The sequence below is a fragment of the Cryptotermes secundus genome, unplaced genomic scaffold (assembly GCF_002891405.2).
Source record: "Cryptotermes secundus unplaced genomic scaffold, Csec_1.0 scaffold142, whole genome shotgun sequence".
In the NCBI taxonomy this organism is placed as follows: Eukaryota; Metazoa; Arthropoda; class Insecta; order Blattodea; family Kalotermitidae; genus Cryptotermes; species Cryptotermes secundus.
In genome coordinates, this window is record NW_019743148.1 from 1,000,224 (window position 1) to 1,025,145 (window position 24,922).

The 24,922-nt window shown below is 37.2% G+C and overlaps 3 protein-coding genes across 3 annotated transcripts in view; 2 read left to right on the forward strand and 1 right to left on the reverse strand.

Annotated features, from left to right (window-relative positions):
* LOC111873730 (formin-binding protein 4) overlaps positions 1 to 14,879 on the forward strand; it is a 42,988-nt gene extending 28,109 nt beyond the window's left edge. Inside the window, exons 10-13 of the mRNA XM_023868664.2 lie at positions 979 to 1,349; positions 4,614 to 5,158; positions 11,376 to 11,840; positions 14,250 to 14,879. Of these exons, the coding sequence (XP_023724432.1) occupies positions 979 to 1,349; positions 4,614 to 5,158; positions 11,376 to 11,840; positions 14,250 to 14,396 (1,528 nt within the window). The 3' untranslated portion in view covers positions 14,397 to 14,879. The remainder of the gene's footprint in view (positions 1 to 978; positions 1,350 to 4,613; positions 5,159 to 11,375; positions 11,841 to 14,249) is intronic.
* Positions 14,880 to 17,675: 2,796 nt separating this feature from the next.
* Positions 17,676 to 22,701, reverse strand: LOC111873776 (40S ribosomal protein S13). The gene is made up of 4 exons (XM_023868725.2): positions 22,597 to 22,701; positions 22,231 to 22,358; positions 20,693 to 20,858; positions 17,676 to 17,864 (listed from the first exon to the last, which is right to left on the reverse strand). The coding sequence occupies exons 1-4, from the start codon at positions 22,617 to 22,619 to the stop codon at positions 17,726 to 17,728; spliced, it is 456 nt and encodes a 151-aa protein (XP_023724493.1). The 5' UTR covers positions 22,620 to 22,701; the 3' UTR covers positions 17,676 to 17,725.
* A 636-nt stretch (positions 22,702 to 23,337) lies between these two features.
* Positions 23,338 to 24,922, forward strand: part of LOC111873748 (PHD and RING finger domain-containing protein 1) — a gene marked incomplete in the record, with an annotated part of 54,081 nt that continues 52,496 nt past the window's right edge. The window contains 1 exon segment of the mRNA XM_033755189.1: positions 23,338 to 23,521.

Below are 24,922 nucleotides of genomic sequence, written 5' to 3' on the forward strand. Positions count from 1 at the left end.
ATTTAGAGTGTTTCTGCAAAAGAGCTTTCATCATAAAACAGAAATGTAGCATTTCATGATACATGCCACAATAAATAATTTCTCTTGCATCCATAATAACAAGTAAAGTTAAAGAAAACATTAGCCAGAACAAATAAATTGAAACGTAACTTACATGTACAATATAAATGTTATGTATGCCCTGTTTTATTCCTTACAGCACCTCACTTAACTTGGCAATTTGCTTCCAACCCTGTCTCAGTTTGTCTTGGTAAATTGTGTTTGCTCCCATCAACACACAGACTTAGTGAATTGTTTTATTTCAGCAGTACCTCAGTTTGTCTTGGTGAATTGTGGTTTCTCCCAGCGACCCATCAGAATCTTGTTCTCAGCAATATGCAGTCTTAATGGGTTGCTTTATTCCAGCCACACTTTGATTCATCTTAGTGAATTATGTTTTGTTTCCAAATGCTTCAGTTCATTTTGATGATCATGTTTCACTCCTAACAACACTTCGTTTTTGTCTTGATGAATCATTTTGTTGCCAGCAACACCTCTGTTTGTCTTTGTGAATCACAAACTCTTCTAGAAACATCTCAGTTTGACTACATGAATTGCATTTTGTTCCTTGCAATATACAGTTTGTTTTGGTGACTTGTTGTATTCCAGCTGTCTGTTTTTAAACATTAAATGGAAACATAATCACCCTCAGGGAATAACACCTAAATTCATATAACTAGTCCATTGTATAAAGTTTTCTTATAAGACTTAGAAAATAAATGCAACTTGCAGAGAAGCTGAATTGGAGTTACACTGTAAATACCTAAAGCGTATTAATGGGAGAAGTCCTTATCTGTTAACCCTGGGTTATTGTAACCCAAAATATATGTTAGTGTTACTGATTGAATGTATTATTTATGGGACTTTAACAAAACAATTACAATTTGTTATATCAGGCCCTTTTCTCTTGTTCTCTCCTTGCCACTGTGGTGCGCATAGGACACACAAGCGATATTACTATCGCAACACTGTGAGTGAAGAAACACAGTGGGAGTATCCGTCACAGCCAGAAGAAGATGTGTGTGGTGGTGGAGAAGCTATGGAACTCTGCACCACACCACCACCACCTCCGATGTCTCCATCGGTAGAGGATGACACAACACCCAAGACCCCACCACCACCACCTGTCATCTCGCAACAGTCAGAGCCGAGTCCACCACCACCTCCACAGATATCTTCTTACAGGGAGAAGAATTCATCAAAACATGGAGATGATAAATCAGAAGCAGGTTCATTCCACCGCAGGAAAAAGAGAAAAATGGACGGAGAAGTTACTTCAACAAGTTCTGACACAACGAAAGAGTCAGCAGGTATCTAGAATGTAATTTCTTAGAATATAAACAAGAGAATAGTAGTGTATTTCGAAGTACACATATTCTTCGAATTTGTTTACTGTCTTGGCCTTGAGTTGATTTTATTGCACATAAAATGCTGCTGTAACAAAGCTAATTACACTCCATATATGACACCACACAACTGCACAATTAGAGCATGAAGTAGTACAGGTTTAATACAGTAATAGTACACCTGGACTGTATTCAGATCTTGGCTTGGGAATGATATATTCTCAGTCTTCACTCTTGTGCCCCTCAGTCTCTTCAGATGAATACCTAGATGTGGCCCTAATCTCTTTTTCCTAGCACTTTCCTAATACATTATTCATATCTGTCCCAAAATCTCTTTATTTGATAATCATGTGTTTAATTGAAATAGCAAAATTAAATGTCCGTTCGCAGGCATGCGAGACTGCTTTCTAACATATCATGTACATCTTGGTATTATAGGTAGAACAATAGAAAATACATTTTTGATGCAGATCCCCCCTCCCCCTAAATACAGCATGTCAACAGATTGGTTTTTCATTGTCATAGTTTTCTTTTCATTTAAAAAATAAGTATTTTATAATAGAATTGCTTGCAGTGGAATGAAAGCCTGATTAAATATTTCATTTCAGACCATTGTATTTGGAACGTTAAACTGAGGAAAATCTAAAATTGGGGTAATTTAACATTGAGGGCATGGTTTGGGATTTGAACCTTAAGTGAGGGAAAACCTTAAATTAAGGAATGTTAAGTGGGGGCTCCATGCTGTGTCAGAATTGTGCTTAGTCAAATAGTCCAGTCAGACAACTGAGGGAAGACTGAATGACTACGGTTTTATACTAGCAGAAGCAGAATTTAAATATAAATATTTAAACATCCTCTTAGTACCTCACATTTAATTAATTTTGCCACCTTTGGTTTTGGCTGTTCCTATGAAGCACAGCAAGCATGTAGAGTTGTAGTAGGAAATGTAAATATTTTACAAGAGCTTTAATAAAATATAATTTAAGTTTATAAAAATAATGTTCACACCAGACGCTACAAAGAATTTGAAATTAGCTATGTCTGAGGCTGTAATGTTTGCTTTCATGTTATGGGTGCATCTTAGTAGGACAAGAGATTTTCATATTGGGTATTGACAAGGGCACATAATTGAACTCAGCTTGAATGCAGTGTTTAGAATTATACGACCTCCACTCTTTGTCATTGCTGCTAATGTATATACACTTGGTACTCCAGTGGTTGGCTTAAAATATAGTCCACTGTCTATACCGGAAGTATTGTTAAGAAGATAATGTGTTCCCTTCGTGATTGGTAGATTGGTGATTATAACCATGTAGATATAAATCATTCTCACAGAAATTTCTCATTGTGTCAAAATAAGCCATAATTACCTCTGCAAGTTCTATATTGTTCATCAGTATATAATACATGATAAAATTCAACAGGCTTTGACTTCATGATACATACACATAGAATTACATTCTTTAGGTCCATAATTTGTTGGGTGATATTAGGATGTTGTGATTTATTCAGTTATGACATTATAACACATATGATGAGTACAAAAATATTAATACGAGGGTTGGAACTTTAATAATGGCAACACTGCTGTACAGACACCATGCAACGGAACCAAATAATGTCACTTATACCACACGTTACTTACATACATACCTTACCTCAGAGAAAATGGACTCTCCCTTCCCACATCACACGCATGTGCAGTGACGAGAAGAACAGAGCCTCATGTTAGCTGGCGGTCTAATGTAGTGTTGTCACGATGTTTTCGAAACAGGAACAATGGAGTTGGATAAATATTGAATGTGCCAGAGGCTGTACAACATGACGGTGTCATCAGGGTCTTCAGGATGCTTGCACGGAATCTGCATTGCCTTACTGAACAGTGGCAAGGCGAGTAAAAACCTTCAACGAGGGACGTCAAAATGTGGCAGACATGCGTCAGCCAGGTCGTCCTAGTGTCAGTGAAGAAGAAGTGTATGCCCTTTCCGTATTACGGGAGAGTGATCAACATCATATGATTCGTGAGCTGCCCTGAGAGACAGGATTAGCGCATACGACTGTGCTTCACATTCTGAAGGAACGCTGGGGCATGAGAAAAATTGCATCACGAGGGGTTCCGCATGATTTGATGGTAATACAGAAATGGCTACATTACGAAGCCGCTCGTAACCACTTGGAGCGCTATGAGCACGAAGGAGAGGCTTTCTTATGCTGGATGAGACATGGGCCAAATCATACAAGCCACAAATGAAACACCAATCGAACGAATGGCGTCATTACAGGTCACCACGAAAATCGAAAGTTCATCAGAACCCCAGCAGTGTGAAAGTTATGGTGATTCTCGTGTACAACTGTGATGGTGTTATCCTAACACGTACCATTCCCCGACAGCAGACCGTCAGTGCGCAGTATTACTGTTCATTTTTGGAAAACAACCTGTGACCAGCTTTGAGAAAGAAGCGGCAACACTTTCTGCAGAACCCACCCATCATTTTGCAGGACAATGCTCGACCGCATGCAGCGCAAGCTGTGGCTGATTTGTTCAATCGATGGTGCTTCGAAGTGCTGTACCATCCACCATACTCCCCGGACTTAAGCCCTTGTGACTTTGACTTGATTCCTAAGATGAAGGAACCACTTCGTGGCATTTGCTTCAGAACTGTTCCAGAGGTTCTACAGGCAATAGACCGCTCCATTCAAACTATCACCACAACAGACTTTGCTAAAGGTATCCTACGACTTCCACATTGCTGGCAAAGGGTTGTACACAATTCTCATGACTACATTGAATAACAGTAAAACTTCAAAACATGCAGTTATTTTGTATCAGTTGTAAATAAATACTTGCCACTATTAAAGTTCCAACCCTCGTATGATTGTAAAGTAGAGGACTTCCGTAGATTATAAATTATTTATTCATGTTAACTATTTATGTAAACAAATATCCATGGAAGACTCCAGCATATATATAACATTCCATACTACTTGTTAGTTGATGTAGTTTGTACAGAATGACATGGAGTCCTACCATTGGCTGAGTCTGCAATGTGCATGACAAAATCACAAGTACTAGCTGCAAATTTTTAAAGAGAAATTTAGTACAACTTCAGAATAATGTTCAGGAAATACTTTGCACCCAGGATTTGTTGGTATATATAAAACTATATTTACAAATTTATTTAATTTTTCATTTAAACTCAAGGATACTTTTATTAAATTTCTTTTCAGCTGGTGTAAGCAGCAACTTTGATCCTTCTCTTTTTTCACCAACTGCATCCAGTCCTACTAGTAATCCAGTACTCCCACCATTGCCTCCTCTCCCTCCTCCTCCCCCTACTGCTCCCCCACCACCGCCACCACCACCACCCTTAACACCACCACCACCGCCACCTTCAGATCTTCCTCCTTTACCACCTAGCACTCCGCCCCTTCCATCTTCCCCTCCACCTCTGCCACGACTTGAGAACGAACATGGTGAACCGCTTCCACCTGGAGTTGACCCTCCAGAATTACCATACGTAGTAGCAAGACCACACATACCTCCAGTGTCCACCTCAACTTCTGGTCATTACCAAACATTATCAGGCATGGCCCCACCTCCACCTCCCCCTGGAGCTACTTCATATCCACCCCTACCAACACTGTCTCCACCTCCTAGGCCACCTGATTCAACTGATTTGGACAATGGCATTTCAATGATGCCTGAAGAACAGGTGTCTCTAGGACTTTCACATGCAGTCCAGTCACAGTACCTGATGGGTAATGCTTATCAAGTAAGTGAAGTTATGACACTGTACTGTATGCACCTAAAGTAAACTGGACCAGTATTTGTCAGGCAGTTGGGAATTTTATGAATAGGTAGTGTACAATTATATTTTAAATCATTTTTATGACAAAATCAGGAAAATTTTACCAGCTAATTTAAACCGCTGTAAACTCACAGGAAGATCTTCAGTGAAATCCATTAGTCCAGGATATCTAAGAGTGTCAAGTTATAAAAATGTGAGAAATGCTAACAGTGGTTAGATAAAGCATGGGGAAATAGTAGGATATAAAATATTGAAGGTTTCTTGAAGGTTATATTTGATGATAAAACTAAAGGGCTTTCCTTGTTTGTTCTTGGGCAATATTTCTAATATTATACACAAAATTAGTACATTAGACCCCTTGTCAAAATTATATGTGTATGAGTATGCCATATGCCTGATATAAAATTCGTGAAACATTTGACACTTTCTTTGTTTTTTTAAATGTTTTCAGTAGACCTTGTTCTTACTTTCTCATGTCTAAGAAACTAGCTCTAAATAAACCTGGAGATAGAAATAGGACGTTGCTCAAAACATGTAAGATTAGCAAGACACTAAGATAAATTATCATCATATCCAAAAATATGCTTAACCTCAGATTACACAGTGAGTGTGTATAGTGATGTAAGTTAGCAAAATTAATGGCTTTAAAATTCTCATATGAACTATGGAATTGTCCCTGTCATAAAGACAGTTCCTCACTTTTTCACACCTGACAAATAAAACATTAAAAACTCCGGTAAGTTTCAATATTTGGAAGTGACTGCAACTGATCAAAAATACACTAACAAAAAATTACAAAACAGATTGAACTGGCTGATGTTTCTAGAATTTGGTTTAAGATATTTATCTTTTGTCTAAAAATGTTAAGATTAAAATATGCAATATTCTAGTTTTGTGTGTTGTTTTATGTAGTTATGAAACTTGGTCTCTCATTTTTAGAGAAGAATATAGATTGAGGATGTTTGAGAACATGGTAAAGTAAGTAGAGTAAAGCTATCCCTGTAACAGGCCGTGAAGGCCCATAGGGTTGTGAGCTGTTGAGGGTCCCACATTATCTAGACAATCGGCTCCAAGATGGCGGTAAGGTTGTCAGCCTTACACACCAGCCACTCTTTACTCCCAAGGAAAATTCTTTAATTAATTCCTAGTACTCATTTCTGTTAGAGGCTGAGTCGACCCCAGGGCCATAGTGCGGCTGGAAGGATTAGGTCAATTGAAAAAAATCCAGTGACCTCATCGGGACTTGAACCCAAGACCTCCCGGCTTGTAGCATAGTGCCTCAACCAACTACACTACTGTGTGCCCCCTAGAGAACATGGTAGTGATGAGAATTGAACCTAAGTGAGGGGAAGTAGTAGTAGTCTGGAGGAACATAATTATTTGTGTATTTCATTAAATGGTATTGGGGTGATGAAATCATGGAGGAAGGTCCCAAGACAGAACCTTTTGAAACACCAGATAGTGCACTGGGAGGCAAAGGAAAGGCTAGAAGAATTAACATAAAATAGTCTGTTGGTTAGGTAACTACATAATCAGTAGACAGGTCATAACTACATAGAATATCTAAGCAAAGAATACAAAACCAAATTAGAAACATTACTGAGATCCAAGTAGATATCCTTGAGAGTACAGAAGGGTTAACAGTGTCAGGAAAAATTATCATGTTCACTATAGTTGATTTGGTTTTGGTGAAACTACTGAGAAGAATTTAACTTGGACTTTAAGGCCATGCCATGTATCAGGCGATTGAATGCCAGCTTTCCACCATGGCAGCCCGGGTTGAAGCCCAGGTCAAGTCATGTGGGATTTGTGGTGGACAAAGTAGCACTGGTGCAGGTTTTCTTGGAGTGCTTAGGTTTCCCCTGCCAATTCTCACTCCACCGACTGCTGCACATTCATCACCATCATCATCATCCAGGGCTGGTACAATAGACCCTTTAGCGGCCGATGTACCAAGTAGACTCAGGCTCACCCCACCCTAAGAAACTAAAAACTAACTTGGTCTTAAAATAATGGGAAATATACTCATGACATTTTCATGTACTTTAGGAAAAGTAGTGAGAAGGGTGATGGGCCTGTCATTACTGACAGAGGCTCTGTTGTCTTTTTTAAAGACAGAACAATCACACTTCTTTCCATTCCGCAGGAAATGTCTCTGTGGAAAAATTAAAATTGAAAATAAACTTCAGTAAAGTGGCCAAAATTATAGAGCAACCCTTAAGAACCAAACCAGGGATACCATGCAGTCCAGCAGATTTTGTTGACCATGACTGCTTGAAAGCTTTGCAAACATCATCGTTAACTGAAGCTGGAGTTAAAGTGTAGTTATATGTGGAAGCACAGACTACGCAACTCCAGAAGGGGAATCGTTACAAACAGACTGGAAGTGGTTAGAAGGTTCCTTAACAGCTTCTTTGGGTTCAGTTAGGTATGTGCTACTGACCTCAGAATGAGCAGGACTGTCACTGTCCTTCCTAAATTTAGGTACATGATTCCAGAATTGTTGGTGTCTCAGTTTTCCATCTGTTGGTTCAAGCCAAGTGTGTCAGATGGATCTTATGGTTGATTTCACCAATCTGTTGTAATAACTTATTATTCAGAGCTTGAGAGTCCTTTTATAATAATGTGTATAAAAATAACTCTTCCATCAAATGCAATATTTATTTTGTGAGTATTGATAATTATCAACAGCCAACAGCTGTTTTGGTGCCGGGGTATTTGGAGCTGATTTCATATGAATTTGATGCCCTGAATTCAAATATGGCATTAGTTTTTGCCTAGGAGCTCAAATTTTTAAGATATAACATTTTGGTGAAATATACGTTACACTATTTTAAGTTAAATCAGTGGATCAAATAAAAAAACTCAACATGGAATTTTTATTACTATATTATAATTATATTTTTATTTTATTATATTAAATACAAAGATAGAGGAAAAAATCATCGACTATATATAACAGTCAAACCAACTATAGTCACGGAACACTACGGAAGCTTCTTTTTCGTGACTTTCTTGAATGTATTTTAGAACAGTCCCTTTTTAAACTCCAGCAGTAATCTGCCATCATGTGTGTATCCCATCTTCCTTGGTAGCGGTCCTCCATAGTTTTAATATCCTGGTGAAATCTTTCACCTTGTTCCTCACTGGTGTCTCCTAAATTTTCAGGAAAACTATCTAAGTGACTGTGTAAATAGTGCACCTTAATGCTCATGTTACAGCCAAGGGATTTGAAACTGTTAAGCATCTCGTTTACCAGTTCAACATAGTTTTCAGCTTTGTGTTTGCCCAGAAAATTTTCGACAACTGCAACAAATGAAGTCCAGGCTTTTCGCTCAGCCTCGTTCATCGAATTTGCGAAGGCAGGATCCTTAATGAGTTGTCTTATTTGTGGGCCGTCAAATATTCCTGCTTCAATTTTTTCCGTACTCAACTGAGGCATTTTCATTTCTATATATGCAAAGCATGATCCGTTCTTATCAAGGGCCTTTACAAACTGCTTCATAAGGCCCAACTTGATATGCAGTGGAGGAAAGATGATTTTCTCTCGTCTAACTAAGGGATCGTTAATGATATTCTTCTCCCCAACGTACATGTTTTCTCTCTTGGGCCATTCTTTTCTAACCCAGTGGTGTGTTTTGTCTCTGCTATCCCAGAGGCACAAAAAGCAGGGATATTTGGTGTAACCACTTTGCTGTCCAAGGAGAAAATTTACCATTTTTAAGTCCACACAAATCACCCATTGATGTTCATGATACTTTATCTTCTCTAAGACCAAAGCTATGGTGTTATATTCTTCTTTCATTTTCGTGGAGTGAGCAATTGGTATTGAACCATATTTGTTTCCATTGTGTAGAAGGACACATTTCAAACTTCGCTTTGAGCTGTCAATAAATAGGCGCCAATCATCGGGAAAATATTCAGGAAGAGCCATTTTTTCCAAGAGTCCTCTAATTTCGTGACAATATACAAGATTGTAATCTTGAGAGAAGAAGGGTAGCAGATCCGTTTCTCTTGTGCGGTAAAAGGAAATTTTGGTTTCTTGTTCCAGTAAATTTTTGTCGTTCAACCTAGAAGCCAGTAATTCAGAAGCTTCTTTTGACAGGTTGAGATCTCTGATGAGGTCATTTAACTCATCCTGGTTAAAACGTTGAGGGATTGACGACATCCCTTCATAATCACTGTCACCTTCATTACAATCAGAAGGGTGATTAGAGGGAAAATACTCATCCTCACAGAGCTCTGGTAGCTGGTGAAACGTTGGGATCGGTACTTCCTCTGAGTGAGGAACTGGGCGTCTTGCAGAGGCTAAATCAGGATAAGTCCACTTGCTACGGTTGTTTCGATTGATTCCAGTAATATTTACTAGGCAGAAATAACAGTCATCGAAGTGGTTCTTGGGTTCTCTCCAAACCATCGGTACGCCGAATTTCAGACTTTTTCTTTTCCCGGTAGTCCACTGTCGTAAATGTTCTGTACAAGTTTTACAGACCTGATGCGGTGCCCAGGTTTTATCCTGATCACCAAGCCTAACACCAAAGTATACAAAATAAGCTTTCTTTACAAAGTCACTAACAGTTTTTCTGTTTTCTTTTAACGTGTATTCTCCACATATGTAACAAAACACATCAGGTTGATTTATACAACTTCTTCTTCTTGAACTCATTTTATTTCAATTCAGGAACACAAACACAACAATCTTCAACACAGTACGTTTTAGGTTAAATTTATAACAACTCTTTTACTTTTATAAACAAATATCACCCGAGGCCAACTTCGATGTACCCTGCACGGCGAGAACATATAAACTAACCTCAACTCTAGTGGAAGCGTTCAAGTTCACTTCACACCGGACAGACAATGCCATCTAGTGGATTTTGGGGGAACTCAGTGGACAGCAGACTGACAATAGGGCAAATATACAGGAACCAATCCTTGCATATGAGATTTAGAACTGCACAAAATACAATTAGAACTGCACATTTTGTGTAGAACTGCACGTTACAAAAACGCTGATCTAAAAAAGTAGAGCTGGTAGAGAAAAACTGATTTTATATTTAGATTCAGCGCCTTAAGTATAACTAAAATTAGTTCTAAAATCCTAGACACCAAAAAAAAAATTTTTTTTTGTATTATAATACTTATATGTGAAGTGTAGTTAGCGTTAATCATGGAATGTGATTTAGTTTTTGAAGATTTGTAAGGTTTCTTTCCTTTTCCAAACATGCACATAGATGTCCATATACACCAGTTCAGTAAAATTGTCTTAAGAGCCTTAATCTGAAACAGACAGGATAACTCAAATGAACACACGATAGGTGAGGTAATAGTGACACCAGTATACCTATGCAACTACTTGGATTCACATTGTCACGGATAATGTAAGACATATATGAGTAAACTGTATATGTTTATGGCTTCTGTTAGTTTCAGGTATATTCAGCAACAAAATTATATGGTCATTTGTGATGTATGTGTATGCCTAATGCCATTAGTCACCTTGATAAGAGGCCCTACTATGAACTAAACAGAAATATATTAGATATGACTTGAAACGCCACTGGGAAATACACAAGTATCTTTGCAGAAGGCATATATGTGTAGAATGAGTTCTACATTTATTTTAATTTGTCCATCAAGACTTGGGAACTTCTTTACTGATAACAGTAGGCATCATTACTTAGCATAAAACTACTTTATTAACACATTGTGAAGAAATCGGTTACAAGAGTACTACTCACATTTCCTTAATTAGTGATGCAGTTCGAATAATTTTTTTGTAATATTAATGATGTTATAGCCTGAATATGCATGAATTGCGTTGCCCTTTAAACCATAGTGTTCTAAATAATTCCATTGTAAGTTGTATTTATGTTTATTCTAATGAGGAATGGCTTTCTCTGGAATCAGATAGGATTCCTGTATAAATACATGCAGTTTACCCATGATTTCAGCGGGCCATTCTCTAGTGCTTCTAAAGAAAGGTAGACAGGAAATCATGTTGCAGTGCATGGCTACTTGTTTTTTGGATCCACCACCATTGGTCAGGTTATAGCTTTGTAAGTGTCAATTTGCATAGAACAGAATTATAACATTTCAGATTTAATTCCCAGAAACAGACATAATTTCATTGCCTTTTAAACATAAATTTAATATTCCTTGCCTTCTTTCCAATCATTAGGCATCGGTGGTCTCATCGAGTAGTCATAATACAGGTGGTGGCATACCTTCTCTGAGCATGGGAGGTCCAGGAATTGAGTATGGTCCAGTGCCATATGTTGGGGCTATGCCGATGCCCATGCCTAGTGCTCATATCATCTCACGTCCTGCAGCCAAGAATTCGGCAGTTTCACTCCATGCTGAGCTGGATTCCTTTTACTCAGATTTAGCCTCTATGGAGTCCTCTGGGTCCATACCATCAGGCATGCAAGAAAATTTGAATGAGATGAACAATCCCTTAAGTCTTGAAACAAGTCTGGCAGTAGGAATGTCAGCAGGATCAACAGCACATGATATTCCAATACAACCAGGCCCTTCTAATTTCTACATTCAGACAACTAGTGCAGCTGTAGAACCTGAGATAACACCAACTGTTAGTAAATCTGCAGACTCTGCTCCTGTTGAACATCAAAGGAAAAAGAAGAAGGTAAAAGCACAGAAACATTAACTCCATTGACATAAGATCAGTATTATTTGCTTTATGTTTGCACTATGTGGACAGAACCCCAAAGTTGACTCTTACAAGATAAGATTTTTAAATAAATAAAAACAAAAGTTGTGCAGAATATTATTAAATTTGAACACAGTTTATATTCTACATGGAAGTTAAAAGAAGTTCCCTGCCTTTGAGGAACCTGAAGCTTCATTTCCATGTTCATAAGAGCACTGGATATTATCCAGAGTCATCCTTACACCCTAATTCCTTTAAAATTTACTTGACTGTTATCCTCCCATCTTTGCCTGTCTTCCAGGCTGTATCTTCATTTCAGGTTTCTGGATTAATATATATGAGACAAACTCCATCTTAAGTGCAACAATTTAATTGTAGTTCTTTCTTCTTCCCTTCCTCCACACTACATGTTTCGGCCCTAAATGGCCATCATCAGGTGTGTATTCTTACGTAGCTGCTACACTGCCCGTAGTTTAAAATTTTAAAATCACCAGTCTTTCCAGTTGTATGTATGTATAAAATCTTTGTTAACCTACACGCGTCAATTTGATTTCTAAAATTGGCACTTTTCTAAAACTTCAATTCAAATTAAAATGTCTATTAATTTTCTGTTCTTTTTCTTTTTCCAAATTTTTAAAAATTAAAATTTTCTCGGGGTACACGCCCTATGTCTATAGTGCTGCAGTGGCTACTTCTTGTTTTATCGCTGTTCAGGTATTGTTCTGTGTAGGTTCTCTCTGTGTGTGTCACTGCTTATCTTTAATACGTGTAGCAGCTACGTATGAATACACACCTGATGATGGCCATTTAGGGCTGAAACATGTAGTGTGGAGGAAGGGAAGAAGAAAGAACTACAATTAAATTGTTGCACTTAAGACGGAGTTTGTCTCATATGTATTGTGTGAGTGTAACAGGATGCTTAAATATAATATTCTGGATTAAATTTTGAAGTGCCTCATGGTGCTGTTTTGTCCACCTTAGGTACATGTGCTTAATGATTAATTAATAGGCACTTGATCTTCAAGAAGACAGTGTCTTGATTCAGACATTGATTTTTCAGTCTTAAACTTTAAGAATGCTCAAATAAGTGCCATTGGTTTGTGCAGCAACACACAAATTACTCAGCCCATCAGAATCATAATGTTTGCCATTGCTAGCATGAATCACCATGCCAGCAAGTTGACTGTCTGCCCCTCTTTCTGTCCATTCTGCCCTAGAATCAATTTTGTTAAGTAGTGATTTAGAAAAAATGTTTCTATGAAAGAGGATCTGATTAATTACTAGAAGGGATAAATATTACACTTAATGTGTTGCAAAAAATTGTCAGTTTTATAAATTGTGATTATGGTGAAAGGAATTGGCCTAGTGAAGAAAATTCTCATTCTCAGTTCTTGAAGTTTTTCCATATTCTTCTGCCAGTCTTGTCATGAATTTAAAAAGTCATTCTTGCACATGCCTGTTAATTAGCGCTATGTTGCTAATAAAACTAAAATTATATCCTCAAGAAAAAATGACATGTGGATCTACAAGTATAAACTTTGTCAATCATCTGTAACCCCTACCAACTCTAAAGACCTGGGAGTACTTCTGATTCTGAACTTAATTCCCATAATCATGCAAGCTGTATATTTTCTCATTGTATTCGATTGTTTGGTCTAGTTCGCAGCATAATATCTTACTCACCCCTTGAACATCTTTGTGCATTATATTTTAGCCTTTTTCAGTCTAAGCATGAATATGCCCGTTACTTGGAATTCTGTTACATCTACTGATGGCAACAAACTGGAACACATCCAGCAGAACTTTGCAGCTCTTTGTTTTAATTGTTCCTCTCCCCATGTCCATTACAGTTATACTTATGCTTTAGAGGACTTAAAATTGAACACCTTATGTAAGAGGAGGTTCCCTATTCAAGTTTGCTTCTGTTCTGAATTTTATCCTCTTTTGGACACTGTTGATCTCCAAGTTTCTGCTCATTATATCAGACTTTGTTCAGTGTCTGCTCTTCAAGTAAAAATTGTCCTGCTAAATGTGCTTCAGCTGCTAGGGTTGTCTGTAGGGACATTGATGTATTTGGAACCAAAACTGTTTCTCTTAAACATATTCTATAATGGTACTTGCATAATTATTAAAATATTAATTGTATTCAAGATTAATGTATGTGCATGCATATGTATATATTTTCTTGCCACACAATGGTTGGCATGATTGTATTAATTGAATTGTTATTGTCAGAATGTTTACTTGTTTTTTCTATCATTTTGTTTCTTTCTTTATAATATGCCTTTGATCTGTTAAGTAAGCATGTAAAGAAATAAAAAATGTAATTATTTGTTGACTTGGATTTCCTGTTGTGAAATATATGGCTTTGCATTTGTGTTCTAGCCCAAATTGGCTCCGGGTCTTGCTTTAAAGAAGAAGGGTGTTTCATCACTAGTAGCAAAGTGGCAACAAGTGCAGCAAGAAGTAAGACGTGACTATAAAAACCTTGATGATGATGACAGTGATAGTGTGTCCTCTACACATAAGTAAACCTGTTGTGTTACTTGTATGTTTCTGTGAGTGCGTGAATGTGATGGGTGGTGAAACCTGAAGATGAAAAGAATTCCTGTGCAGATTAAATGAAAGGTTGTGATTAGTTGTGTGAATTTAATTCTGTATTGCATCTCTTTCACTCAAAACTTTGTCTTACTTTCATGCTAATAAATTTGCTGCACTTCATTCTTGTTTTCCGCACAAGGGTATGTGGCAACGTGAAAACCGCATTTGCCGTAATTACATCGTTGCTTTAATATGGTTTCCATTTAGTTTGCTCAGCATGTATGGTGATATGCGTGAAGATCCAAAATACACTCTGTCCTTGGTAGTTATAAACAAAAGTGAATTCAAAGTATGAAGAGTGTGATTATGTAACTAATTATGAATGTGATCTATAGCAAAGAATTACATCATATATCACAATTGTAAAGTATTGTACAAAGTAAAAAATGTGTTAAAATAATTTGATTATTTCGAGGTTGATACTTTATTATTTATGTTTAGTTTGTAGAAGAGCACATTAAAGCAACAGTCCCCCCCCCCCAGAATTACTGGGTTCCTGGCTTTGTCCATCAGCAGGAATTCTAAAGAACTAGAGGTTAGCTCCTAAGGGACCCACAAGAGTAATGTCCCCCCCCCCGGGATGAAGACAGATTCAGTTTCCGAAATGATGTGTTCTCTAGCTTTTTAGGGTGAATAATCAGAATATTTATAAAAATTCAGATATATGCGCACACAGTCTGATTTGATCTCAGAAACCGTACAACTGAGAGGAAAAGTGTATCTAACATAAACTGTTTAATTTTTCTCTGAAGCTTGTGTTTGAAACATTTTTTGTTCCAATAAATATGTAGTGAGTTATGCTCGAGATAAAACAGAAACATTTAAACTCTCAAAGAAAAATGAATACTAAAGTGGGCTTGCAATTGTTTGTAAAATTCTACAGTATCAAATATGTAAATCTGTGCGGTTGTTCTTAGGCTGTTCCATGTATAGACAGACATAAGTGAACTTCATAGGTGCTCTGCAAGGTTGTAAACACACCAGAAACAGGTGCACTGATAATCAGGAATATAGATTTCTGTACACATTAGGTAACCAAACAACTGTTGCTTCCATACTCTGATTTGCCATGTGAAAAACTGACATTGATTCTCTGCTGTTTATGTAGAACATCAGTGTCAAATTAAGCATTTACCTCACTTACCCTTTCACTGTGTTGACTCATAATTCCATGTCTGGGTGTGGTGTTACATTAGAGCAAAAGTGCCTATAAGTTCGATAACATGAATGCCTTTTGTATTACACATTTTGGAAAGATAATTATAGCAATAGGTTCTGGTGTGTCTCTTGGCTACATTTTAAACTGCTAGTTTGAATCCTTTATGAAGATGTAATATAATTTTATCCCTGATGAACCTGCTGCTTGAGACACTCTTCGTTCTGCCACTGAAGAAACTAAGAACTATAAGAAAAGCAATGGCTGTGTAGGCTAAAACATGGAGTGACAATAAAGAGAAAACGAGACAATTAAAAGATGTTACACACAGACACCAAAAAAGTGGAACACAAAGTCAGATATATAATCAGTTACTGCAAAATGGAGTAAGGAACCGTCCATGAATGGATGTATAATCTTTCAGTATGTCCTTGATGTCATGTCCAATCTGTAATATTACAGCCAAAAACACTAATCATCTCATGTACAGTCATGTCAAAAAGTTCTGAGCATCTTTTATTGCTGTCAAATGAGTTTAAACATTGGCTATGTTCGTTGTATTTGCATGCCACCAACAGTTCAACTTCAGTGAAGAGCAGAAAAGTGGAATACAACCTTTGTTCTCATGGGGTTCTTCATTTATCTTCAGTCTACTGAGATCTTTGATTAAAGGAAGGGCACCACCAGAGTCCCAAAGGTGTTTTGGCTTTGACCATATTTTATGTCACCCACCATTACTAGCTTATCAAGCTCGCTTTCATTATCAGCTGAGATTGCTTCATCAGTCATTCTCTTAACTGAGTTCAGTATTTTTCTTAGGCAAGAGATGAGGTTCTCACAGCAGTGACTATAGATCACTGTCTTCTCGACTGTGACCTCACGTAGTTTGGTAGTATGTTAACATTGTGGAGGAAAGTGCTGCTTCCATCTTCTGAAAAATATAGTAATCTTTGGTTATCTATTTTAGTCCTCAGAATCTGCATGATTACAACAGGAAGAAATATGCTCTGAGTAATGCTATACACCCAATTGTTTCCTAAAAATATGTTCGCCTCTACTCTTACACTTTGTTTTAGCTTCAAGATAAAGACAGAATGCAGATGTGACTTTCAAAATAAATTTTAAAGTTGAAACTACTCACAAAGTTTCCTGGTATGTGTACTTGCTGCATATACCATTCTCCCCCCACTAACACAAGACTAGCCAGGTCAGGGTCTCTGATGGTAGTCTGTCCCCTGCCTTCCTCTAAGGGTGGCCCCACACCAACTGCATCAAGACACGAGACAGAAGATGCAGTCTTGCTTCATGATTAGTCAGCATCATGACTCAGACCGGTGTGCAGCGGTTTTCATAATGTCATTCGTTTCAACTGTGCTCCTTTCTTTGTGTCTTGACTGTTACATGTCTTGACACATGCTGGTATGCAGCCTACCTAACCCCTTAACACCAGCTAATTCTAGCAATAGTCCAGTAGTGGTGTATTCCTTTACACCCCTTTCAAGAACAAACATGAGGAAACCTATTTCTTTTGCTTTCCCATTAGTAGCTGGTCAGAGTTCAAATGCTCTGATGGTTGTCTACAAACTCTCACTCCATTCTACAAGCAAGTGAGAAAATTTACTTATTTACATCTTCCCAAACATTGAGATATTCCAGTCCCAGAGCTGCCCACATGGAGGGGATGGAAGCATCCCTTCAGTCTATGAATGACCTTACTAGGATGATCATTTTTAAACAAGTACATTAGGGAGGTGTGTATACAGCAGTGAAAAAATTACAGTATCATAACTGCTATAGCCTGGCTCAAAGTAAAAGGGCATTCTAGTGACAATAATGTGATACATAGCCACTGGACCACACCTATGCTGACAACAATGCAACACACAGCTGATAAAGGCTGCAATAACCATAATATTAAAATCAGGAATTTAACTGATAATCTTACAGCCCATGAGTCTGTATGCACTTTATTTTTGGCACACCATCTGTGAAAGGTGCATCATCCCTGTCCTAATACAAGAACAAAAATCTTACTACATATGATAACAAAGACATTTCAAGAAACATTCTTTATTTCACATTATAAGCAGAACAGATTACACATTTAAGCCACAAGAGCAGAGGCTGTACTGGATTCATATCTCCAATTTGGTGGCAGTACACTTTTGGTCTTGTAATAGCGTGCCAACCTGTGGATCCTGGACTCCACCAAGATCAAACGGAACTTAGAGTCCTTGTCCTTCCTGGAATCAAATGTACACAAGACTTGTTTGCAAAAATTATACTTTGCCTGAAAAAATAATGTATTGATAAAAGTATGCAAATTTAAAACTACAATGGTAAGAAATATAGTTCTTAAAACAATCTTTAATTAGAAAATAACACACAACACATTTTATGTTCTGGTGCTGCTTTACAGTAAGACTGCCAGTATTAAATTTTATACTGACAAAGTTATTGTCTTCTAGGATAAAATACCATATAGTCAATTGAAAGTTGACTGACTACATAGTATTACATCCTAGAATACAAAATGCTTTGTAACCACCATGGGAACCTCAAATCCAAATAAAACTCAATATCATGCATTAATATTAAATAAAACACACACACTTAACCCGTTGCCGTGGTTCGTCGTGTATGTTTCGTCAGGGATNAACATTGCTAAAGTGATGTGTCCTCAAATGGTAATTCCTCATTCTAAGATGGCTTTTGTCTAAAGTCTGGACTTGCTCTTACCAGAAAATTATCAGCCATATTCAAAATATTCTGTACCACCACAATGTTTCTGTTAACATAAATTATTCATACTCAATATGCAGGCATGTTTTGATGTATAACCATACCAAAATTAATGTTACTGGTCCATTAGCAACTATAACTGAACAAAAAAAAATGTTGATTTAACACTGTTGCCACATTATTTTCCATTCTATCAAAACAGAAATGTGTCATTATTAAACTAGAAACGACACAGAGATTTTTGCCAAGCCACTGCCTAACAACTGAGGGATACTCACACAGACTGACAGGGGGGTTTTACTCGGTATGCCAGTGACATGAGATCAGGTGCCATTCATTTCAATTTATTTCAAATTCAAAAACAGATCCAGATACAGGCTGGGAAACAACCACTGGATATACAATGAGTCACAGATCAAAAAAACAAGCATTCCATTCCCACAGGAACAAGTCAAGGCATTCATAATATAAAACAAAATAAAATAACATATCAGCGGTATATACAACAAAACTCCCCCAGTATGGAACTCATGACTCATCTATTATTTCCATAAAAATCTAATACTTCAGGATGTGGAAGAGTAATATTAGATAAATAAGTAGTACAAAGAACTAAGTCAAGACATAAGAATAGAACCAGAATACAATTAATCTTACCGACTAGTATATATAAAAAAAATTCATCCACAGTATAAAATGGGTGACCTAGTTTCATAAAGACTGGTTCAGTATACACAAAATTATAATGATAATGGAGTTAGAGTAGTACATTTTGCTGTACTTAACCTTCACAATTCATGCTGCATTCTCATCCTTGGACTCTCCACTAGTCTTCACGGGTTTATAACATGGTAACTATTAACAGTCTCACTTAATCACACACTCCAATTATTATACATAAATAAAGTCTTCAAATCACATGTTAAATCCTCACAGGCCAACCTCCTGTACTCTTGGTTCCAATTCGCTCTGTTCGCATGCTTGGAGCATGAGATGGGTAGGGAATGTAACATAAATGGGGAAGAAAAGGAATGCATACAGTACATTGGTGGGAAAGCCATAAGCAAAGAGAACACTAGGAAGACCAAGACATAGGTGGGTGAATAATATTACAATTGATCTTACAGAGACAGGATGGGATGGTATGGATTGGATTGATTTGGCTCAGGATAAGGACCAGTGGAGGGCTCTTGTGAACATGGTAATGAACTTTCAGGTTCCATAAAATGGAGGAAAGTTCTAGAGTGGCTGCACAATTGGTCAGTTGGTTCAGCCATTCAAAAGTTTATGGGGGGATACACACAGACAGCACGGAGATTGCATAGGCCTAGTTTTGTTTTTTCAAAATAAGAACGTAGGCTGAAAAAGAATCTTGTAATCACCACACAAAAGTTCAGGCCAGTGACCGGCATTAGCATTACTCTCATCTCAGATTTTCTTGCAGCAGACGATAAATGCAATTACATTTGACAGATATGTGCAATTTTATACCTCTCGATAAAATTAAACAGACTTCAACTTCAATAATCTGACCCTAAGTTTCAAGCCTAAATAAGTGTCTGTATGTGTATTCACACACTACATAACAGCTCTTCATACAGCACATTTAGAAGCTAAGAATACAATAAACAACTCACTGGTACACAAGTACACATACAGCATGTAGATTTGAGGTTCTCCCAGTGGTGGTCATGAAGCATTCTATATTCTGGGATATATCGCCATGTAGATTTGAGGTTCTCCCAGTGGTGGTCATGAAGCATTCTATATTCTGGGATATATCGCCATGTAATCTACTGCAAGTCAACCAACATTTCAGAGGAACATCTTGCATGATGCAGGTGGCAAGCTTCTTTGGCTTATTTCTCAACCCTGAAGGTGGAGGAAACATGTTCCTCTGAAACATCCACTGATTTTCAATGGACTACATGATGTTATGTCATAGAAGGCCAAATTCCTAGTATTTAAGCACAAACACTTGAGTATAGCCTGTTAATCATAAAGAGTCATTCTTTTGTAATATAAATACATCAACACAGTAGGAAGCATAAGGATTTCTTTTAAAAGTATTTTACTTCTGTTGTATTCTCATATGATCATTTCCTTAAGGGGGAGTTTACTGTACACTTCTATCACTACAGGGCAGATTCCTTTCCAGCCATATTAAGGTCCATAAAAAGTGATACACTGATTCAAGGGAGTGATTCATACCATAAGCTTGAAAGGCTAGAAAAATAGTAAGACTCAAGGCAGCATTTCTTGCTTGTGAGTAAACCCTTTTGTAAAGAAAAACTGACCTATAGTACCAGTTTACACGCTATTATAATACCTGTTCCTTTCCAGATGTTTGCGAATTGCCACTGCTTTCTTGATCAAATAATATAAGTCCTCTGGTAGATCAGGAGCCAAACCCATTGCTTTCATAATCCGCAGGATTTTGTTTCCCGACACAAATCTCACTTGTGCAACACCATGGGAGTCACGAAGAATGACACCTTCAATATCAAAGAATGATGTTACATTTTGTTATACCCCTATTTTATATGTTACATATTGTCCTGAAAGACAAAAGCAATGTAAGTTGCAAACAAAATGTATGATTTGAGGTGGAGTCAATGTTACTGTCATCTGAAATGTAATGCTGTGTAGTTTGGTAGATTGAAACGAGCATTTCTTAGGAACCCAGAACCTCACCCTTCATTGCAGATTCTGCACCAGCATTTCAGTGAATAATACACTCCTTCTGCCTTCATGGTAGACATGCTATCTTGAAAAGAAGTTGGCACAAAGTTCCTCTAAACCAGTGGTTCTCAACCTTTCTCAGACCATGGCCCAGTAAATTCTTTTGTCTATAAGACGAGGACCCCATATAATTTATGTCAGGGCCTGGTAGTTGAGAAACACTGCTCTAAACCACTGGCACCCATCTTCCAGACTACATGGTATTGCATTCCAAAAGACCATAAACTGGATATGGATACTTTAATAAATAAAATACCAGGTTACAACCAGTCACATTTTCACAAAATAGCTTCCAATATTAACCTACACTGGAAAGAAACGAAGATCATGAGAAGTACTAAAGAAACAGAAAGTTATCAGGAAGTGTACTTTAGGATGTAGTAAGCTCCAACATACAGTTAAACCAATACTTTATGGATAACTAATTTTATTTATAGTATCTGAAGAAAACTATATCTTAAAGAACACAGCCCAAATTTCTAACATAAACTTTTCATACATTTCATACTTTGGGGTCACGCGGTAGCGTAGTTGGCTGAGGCACTATTGTACAAGCCACAAGGTCACAGGTCTGAGTCCCAATGAGGTGGATTTTTCCAATTTACTAATCCTTCCAGCCACACTATGGCCCCAGGATTGAATCAGCCTCCAACAGAAATGGGGACCAGAAATCTTCTGGGGGTGGGGATGTGGGACCAGCATGCAAGACTGACAACCTTACCACCATCTGTGAGCCGACTGTCTAGAGAAAATGTGGGTGCCTCGATGTCTGACAACCCTATGGGCCTTTACTGCACGTTACAAGGATAGCTTTACCTTTTTTTTGGCCAAGCTATTTTTATTATAGCTCACTAATTTCAGTTTATATTGTGTGAAATTATGATTTACTGCATCGTGGCACACGTGTAACTTTCTCACTCCCCTTAATCTCATCTGAAACACTCTATATCAATCCTGCAAATTGAGGTCCCTCACGGTTCACTATGCCCACAGATTAAACAGGGTTGAAAAATGATATGGTAGTATTCATAACACTCCAAATCCTCTCAAGATATAATGAAAATCCCATTGTGCCTTCCCTAAATACAGAGTAAAATATAACGATTTGTTTTTAATTTGATGTACCTATCTGAGAAGGAGTCAGACCCTTCTTTGCTAACTTGAAGATCTGTTCCTTCACGTCGTCTGACGACAACTTCAACCATGTTGGTACGCTTCGCCGATACGGAAGTGCTGACTGGGATATACCCTTGCTGAAAAGAAGAATATTATAAATCGAAGAATAATCACGAAATGGGGGATAATGGCTGCGGAATTTCACGCCAGAAACGTTATGCCGTATCAACATGGAGGCCAAAAGCCACGAGGTACACCAATAAAAATCTATAAATTTTTAATACACACGAATAATAACAGATCTGTGAAAATGACGTTAACTCGGAATCAATAAAGGCCACACAGAATTAATGAATACAAGAATATATTAATTACCCAGGAGCATGCATACGACCCATCTTCCACGCTTATTTTACGCACTTCCTTAGAGGTTCCTTAGTACCAATACACTCAGTTTCGCCAACACTCTAACTTGTGACTTCAAAATTAATCTGTCCCAAATAGTCTTTTAAATATTTTGAACGTGTAGTTACTATGCTAGAGATGTTGTAATTTTCAATTATAGTACACAATGTGCCATAAATTAGTAAGTAAAAATAAAATAAGTCATAGTTATAACATCTGACTGGCTGTTAGCAAGCCTGTAGAACATAGCTTTCATTCGTTCTTCCAGCATACCTGCCTCCCTGGACACGCTGCTGAATGCGTTCATAAACCCAACAGCCTACTGTCACATTTTTCTGACAGCCCTTATGTTTTCAGCGTGAAAATTAATCTGAGCTCGTATTTACATCCTGAGCGAATTATGTTTATTTGCATTAGTTACTGAATCAGCGTTATTATGTGTAGTTCTGTAAATTATTACATAGAATAATCTCCCAGGTGGGTCACTTTTTTTATTAATCAAATGGTGCTCTTAAACTGTCCTAGCGTTTGGTTCCGTTCTGAACGCGTTCCGTTGCGGTACGCGAAGAAAAATGGCCGATAATGAAAAAGAGACAAGGGCGGCTTGGCTGTCATATTTTCTGAATTTATAATAGTTTTGTCATTTAGTTTATACAGATGTATTTGTATAATCTTAAACAACCGCGTGTATGTTTCTAAGTGCAGGTAACAATTTGCGTTCTAAAGTGGTTGTTGAGTATTGACGCGTTGCTATGAAACCGTTAGCCTTATTCTGGTCTACACTTCTATCCGCAGCTAAGAAAAAGACACATGTCATTTCACTCATATCGCTTTTTAAAAGTTGACTTGAATACGCAGTAAATGTGGAATCTGGTGATAATTGTATGGTGAACTAGTAGGTATTGTTTTAGAAATGACTTCCAATTTCCGCCCAAGCATAGACAAAATATTTGTTCAATTTGTAAGCAATTCGGTAGTGGAGTATCTTCCATGCATTTAATATCGGGCGTTTAATTTTAATTACTGTTTGTATCCATATTAGATCTATTATGTCTTATAAAATGTATTGACTAGTGTAAAAGAATCGTACGTTTAGTACATAAGTGTCTGAAAGCAGTAACAGTTCTTACACGTTCTATTAAGTAAGGAACACAAAATTTGCGTCAGTTTATAACTGCAGGACATTGTTGTTTTGTGAATATGACAATTTTACCGTAGAAATAGGGTCACATGTTAATAGTATGGGAGCAATACAAAATTACTTGATTCGACACACTGCAAAAATAGAGATAGAATTGGATAGCAGGAGAGGCCTTAAAACACATTTGTAGTATAGGTTAACACTTGGCTGACATGTTATAATCTGATATTCAGTATTTACCATTTCATTAAGTTGTAATTCTACCTCATATTGAAACAGTTCTTTATCATTTGCAGTATATAGGCATATTTATAAAAATTAACTGTTAATATGTAATTTTATTGGTTGATTAATAGTACTTCCAGTTCATACATACCTGCAAGTATTTTATCAGTAATATTTTATCATAATATACGAGTAATGAGCATTCTTGCTGTATATTCCAATGATTCCTCCTTTCAGAGTGATTAAGTTAAAAGTCTCCATGTAACATACTATGTGTATATTTTATTACACATATTTCATGGGTTCCATTTTCAAGAGGTGACCTTTCTGTTTCCAGAATTACTCTAATATTTTTTCCATACCAAAATTTAAGAGTGCAATAGTATGATTCTCAATCATGAAGTAAGAATTTGCATTAATTAAACAAATATCCTGCTTTGTTTTATATTCGTATTGCTGATGTACAGATTGCCCTTTTATATATTACACATCAGCGTTTGTTCACCTGACTGCAGGTTTTAGTAAAGTAAATGTATGACTATTAAATTGTAGCTCTGCTCCTCTGTGAATTTGTCACAGTGTCTTTGGATACACTTGTAAAACACTACAAAGTATTGCCATTTATAGTGTGCAATTTAAATTCCTCCAACAAAATAGTATTGAACATTGTTTTCATGCCCGTTCTCATTCTCACAGTTACATAAAATTAGAACTGAATAGTTGATGTTAACAGTTTTCCCAGTGTATTTGATGGTGTACTTGCTGGTACAAATTGTATACCAGGTCAACAACTTGGATCTGAATTTTAAATTGTTATTTTTTGCACACACATTCACAGATTACTTGCCACCCTGCTAGAATGCAGTATTTAATCATAGTATAATGCGGACAGTACCCTGTGAAATTGAGGTTATCACATCAATGACTGAA

Bases quoted from the DNA above. Each gene is read 5' to 3' on its own strand.
- LOC111873776 (XM_023868725.2), bottom strand. From the start codon at position 22,619: ATGGGTCGTATGCATGCTCCTGG. The intron at 22,359-22,596 runs GTAATTAATATA...TCTTCTTTTCAG, and splicing joins GGTCGTATGCATGCTCCTGG to CAAGGGTATATCCCAGTCAG. The intron at 17,865-20,692 runs GTATTATAATAG...ATTTGATTCCAG, and splicing joins AAACATCTGGAAAGGAACAG to GAAGGACAAGGACTCTAAGT.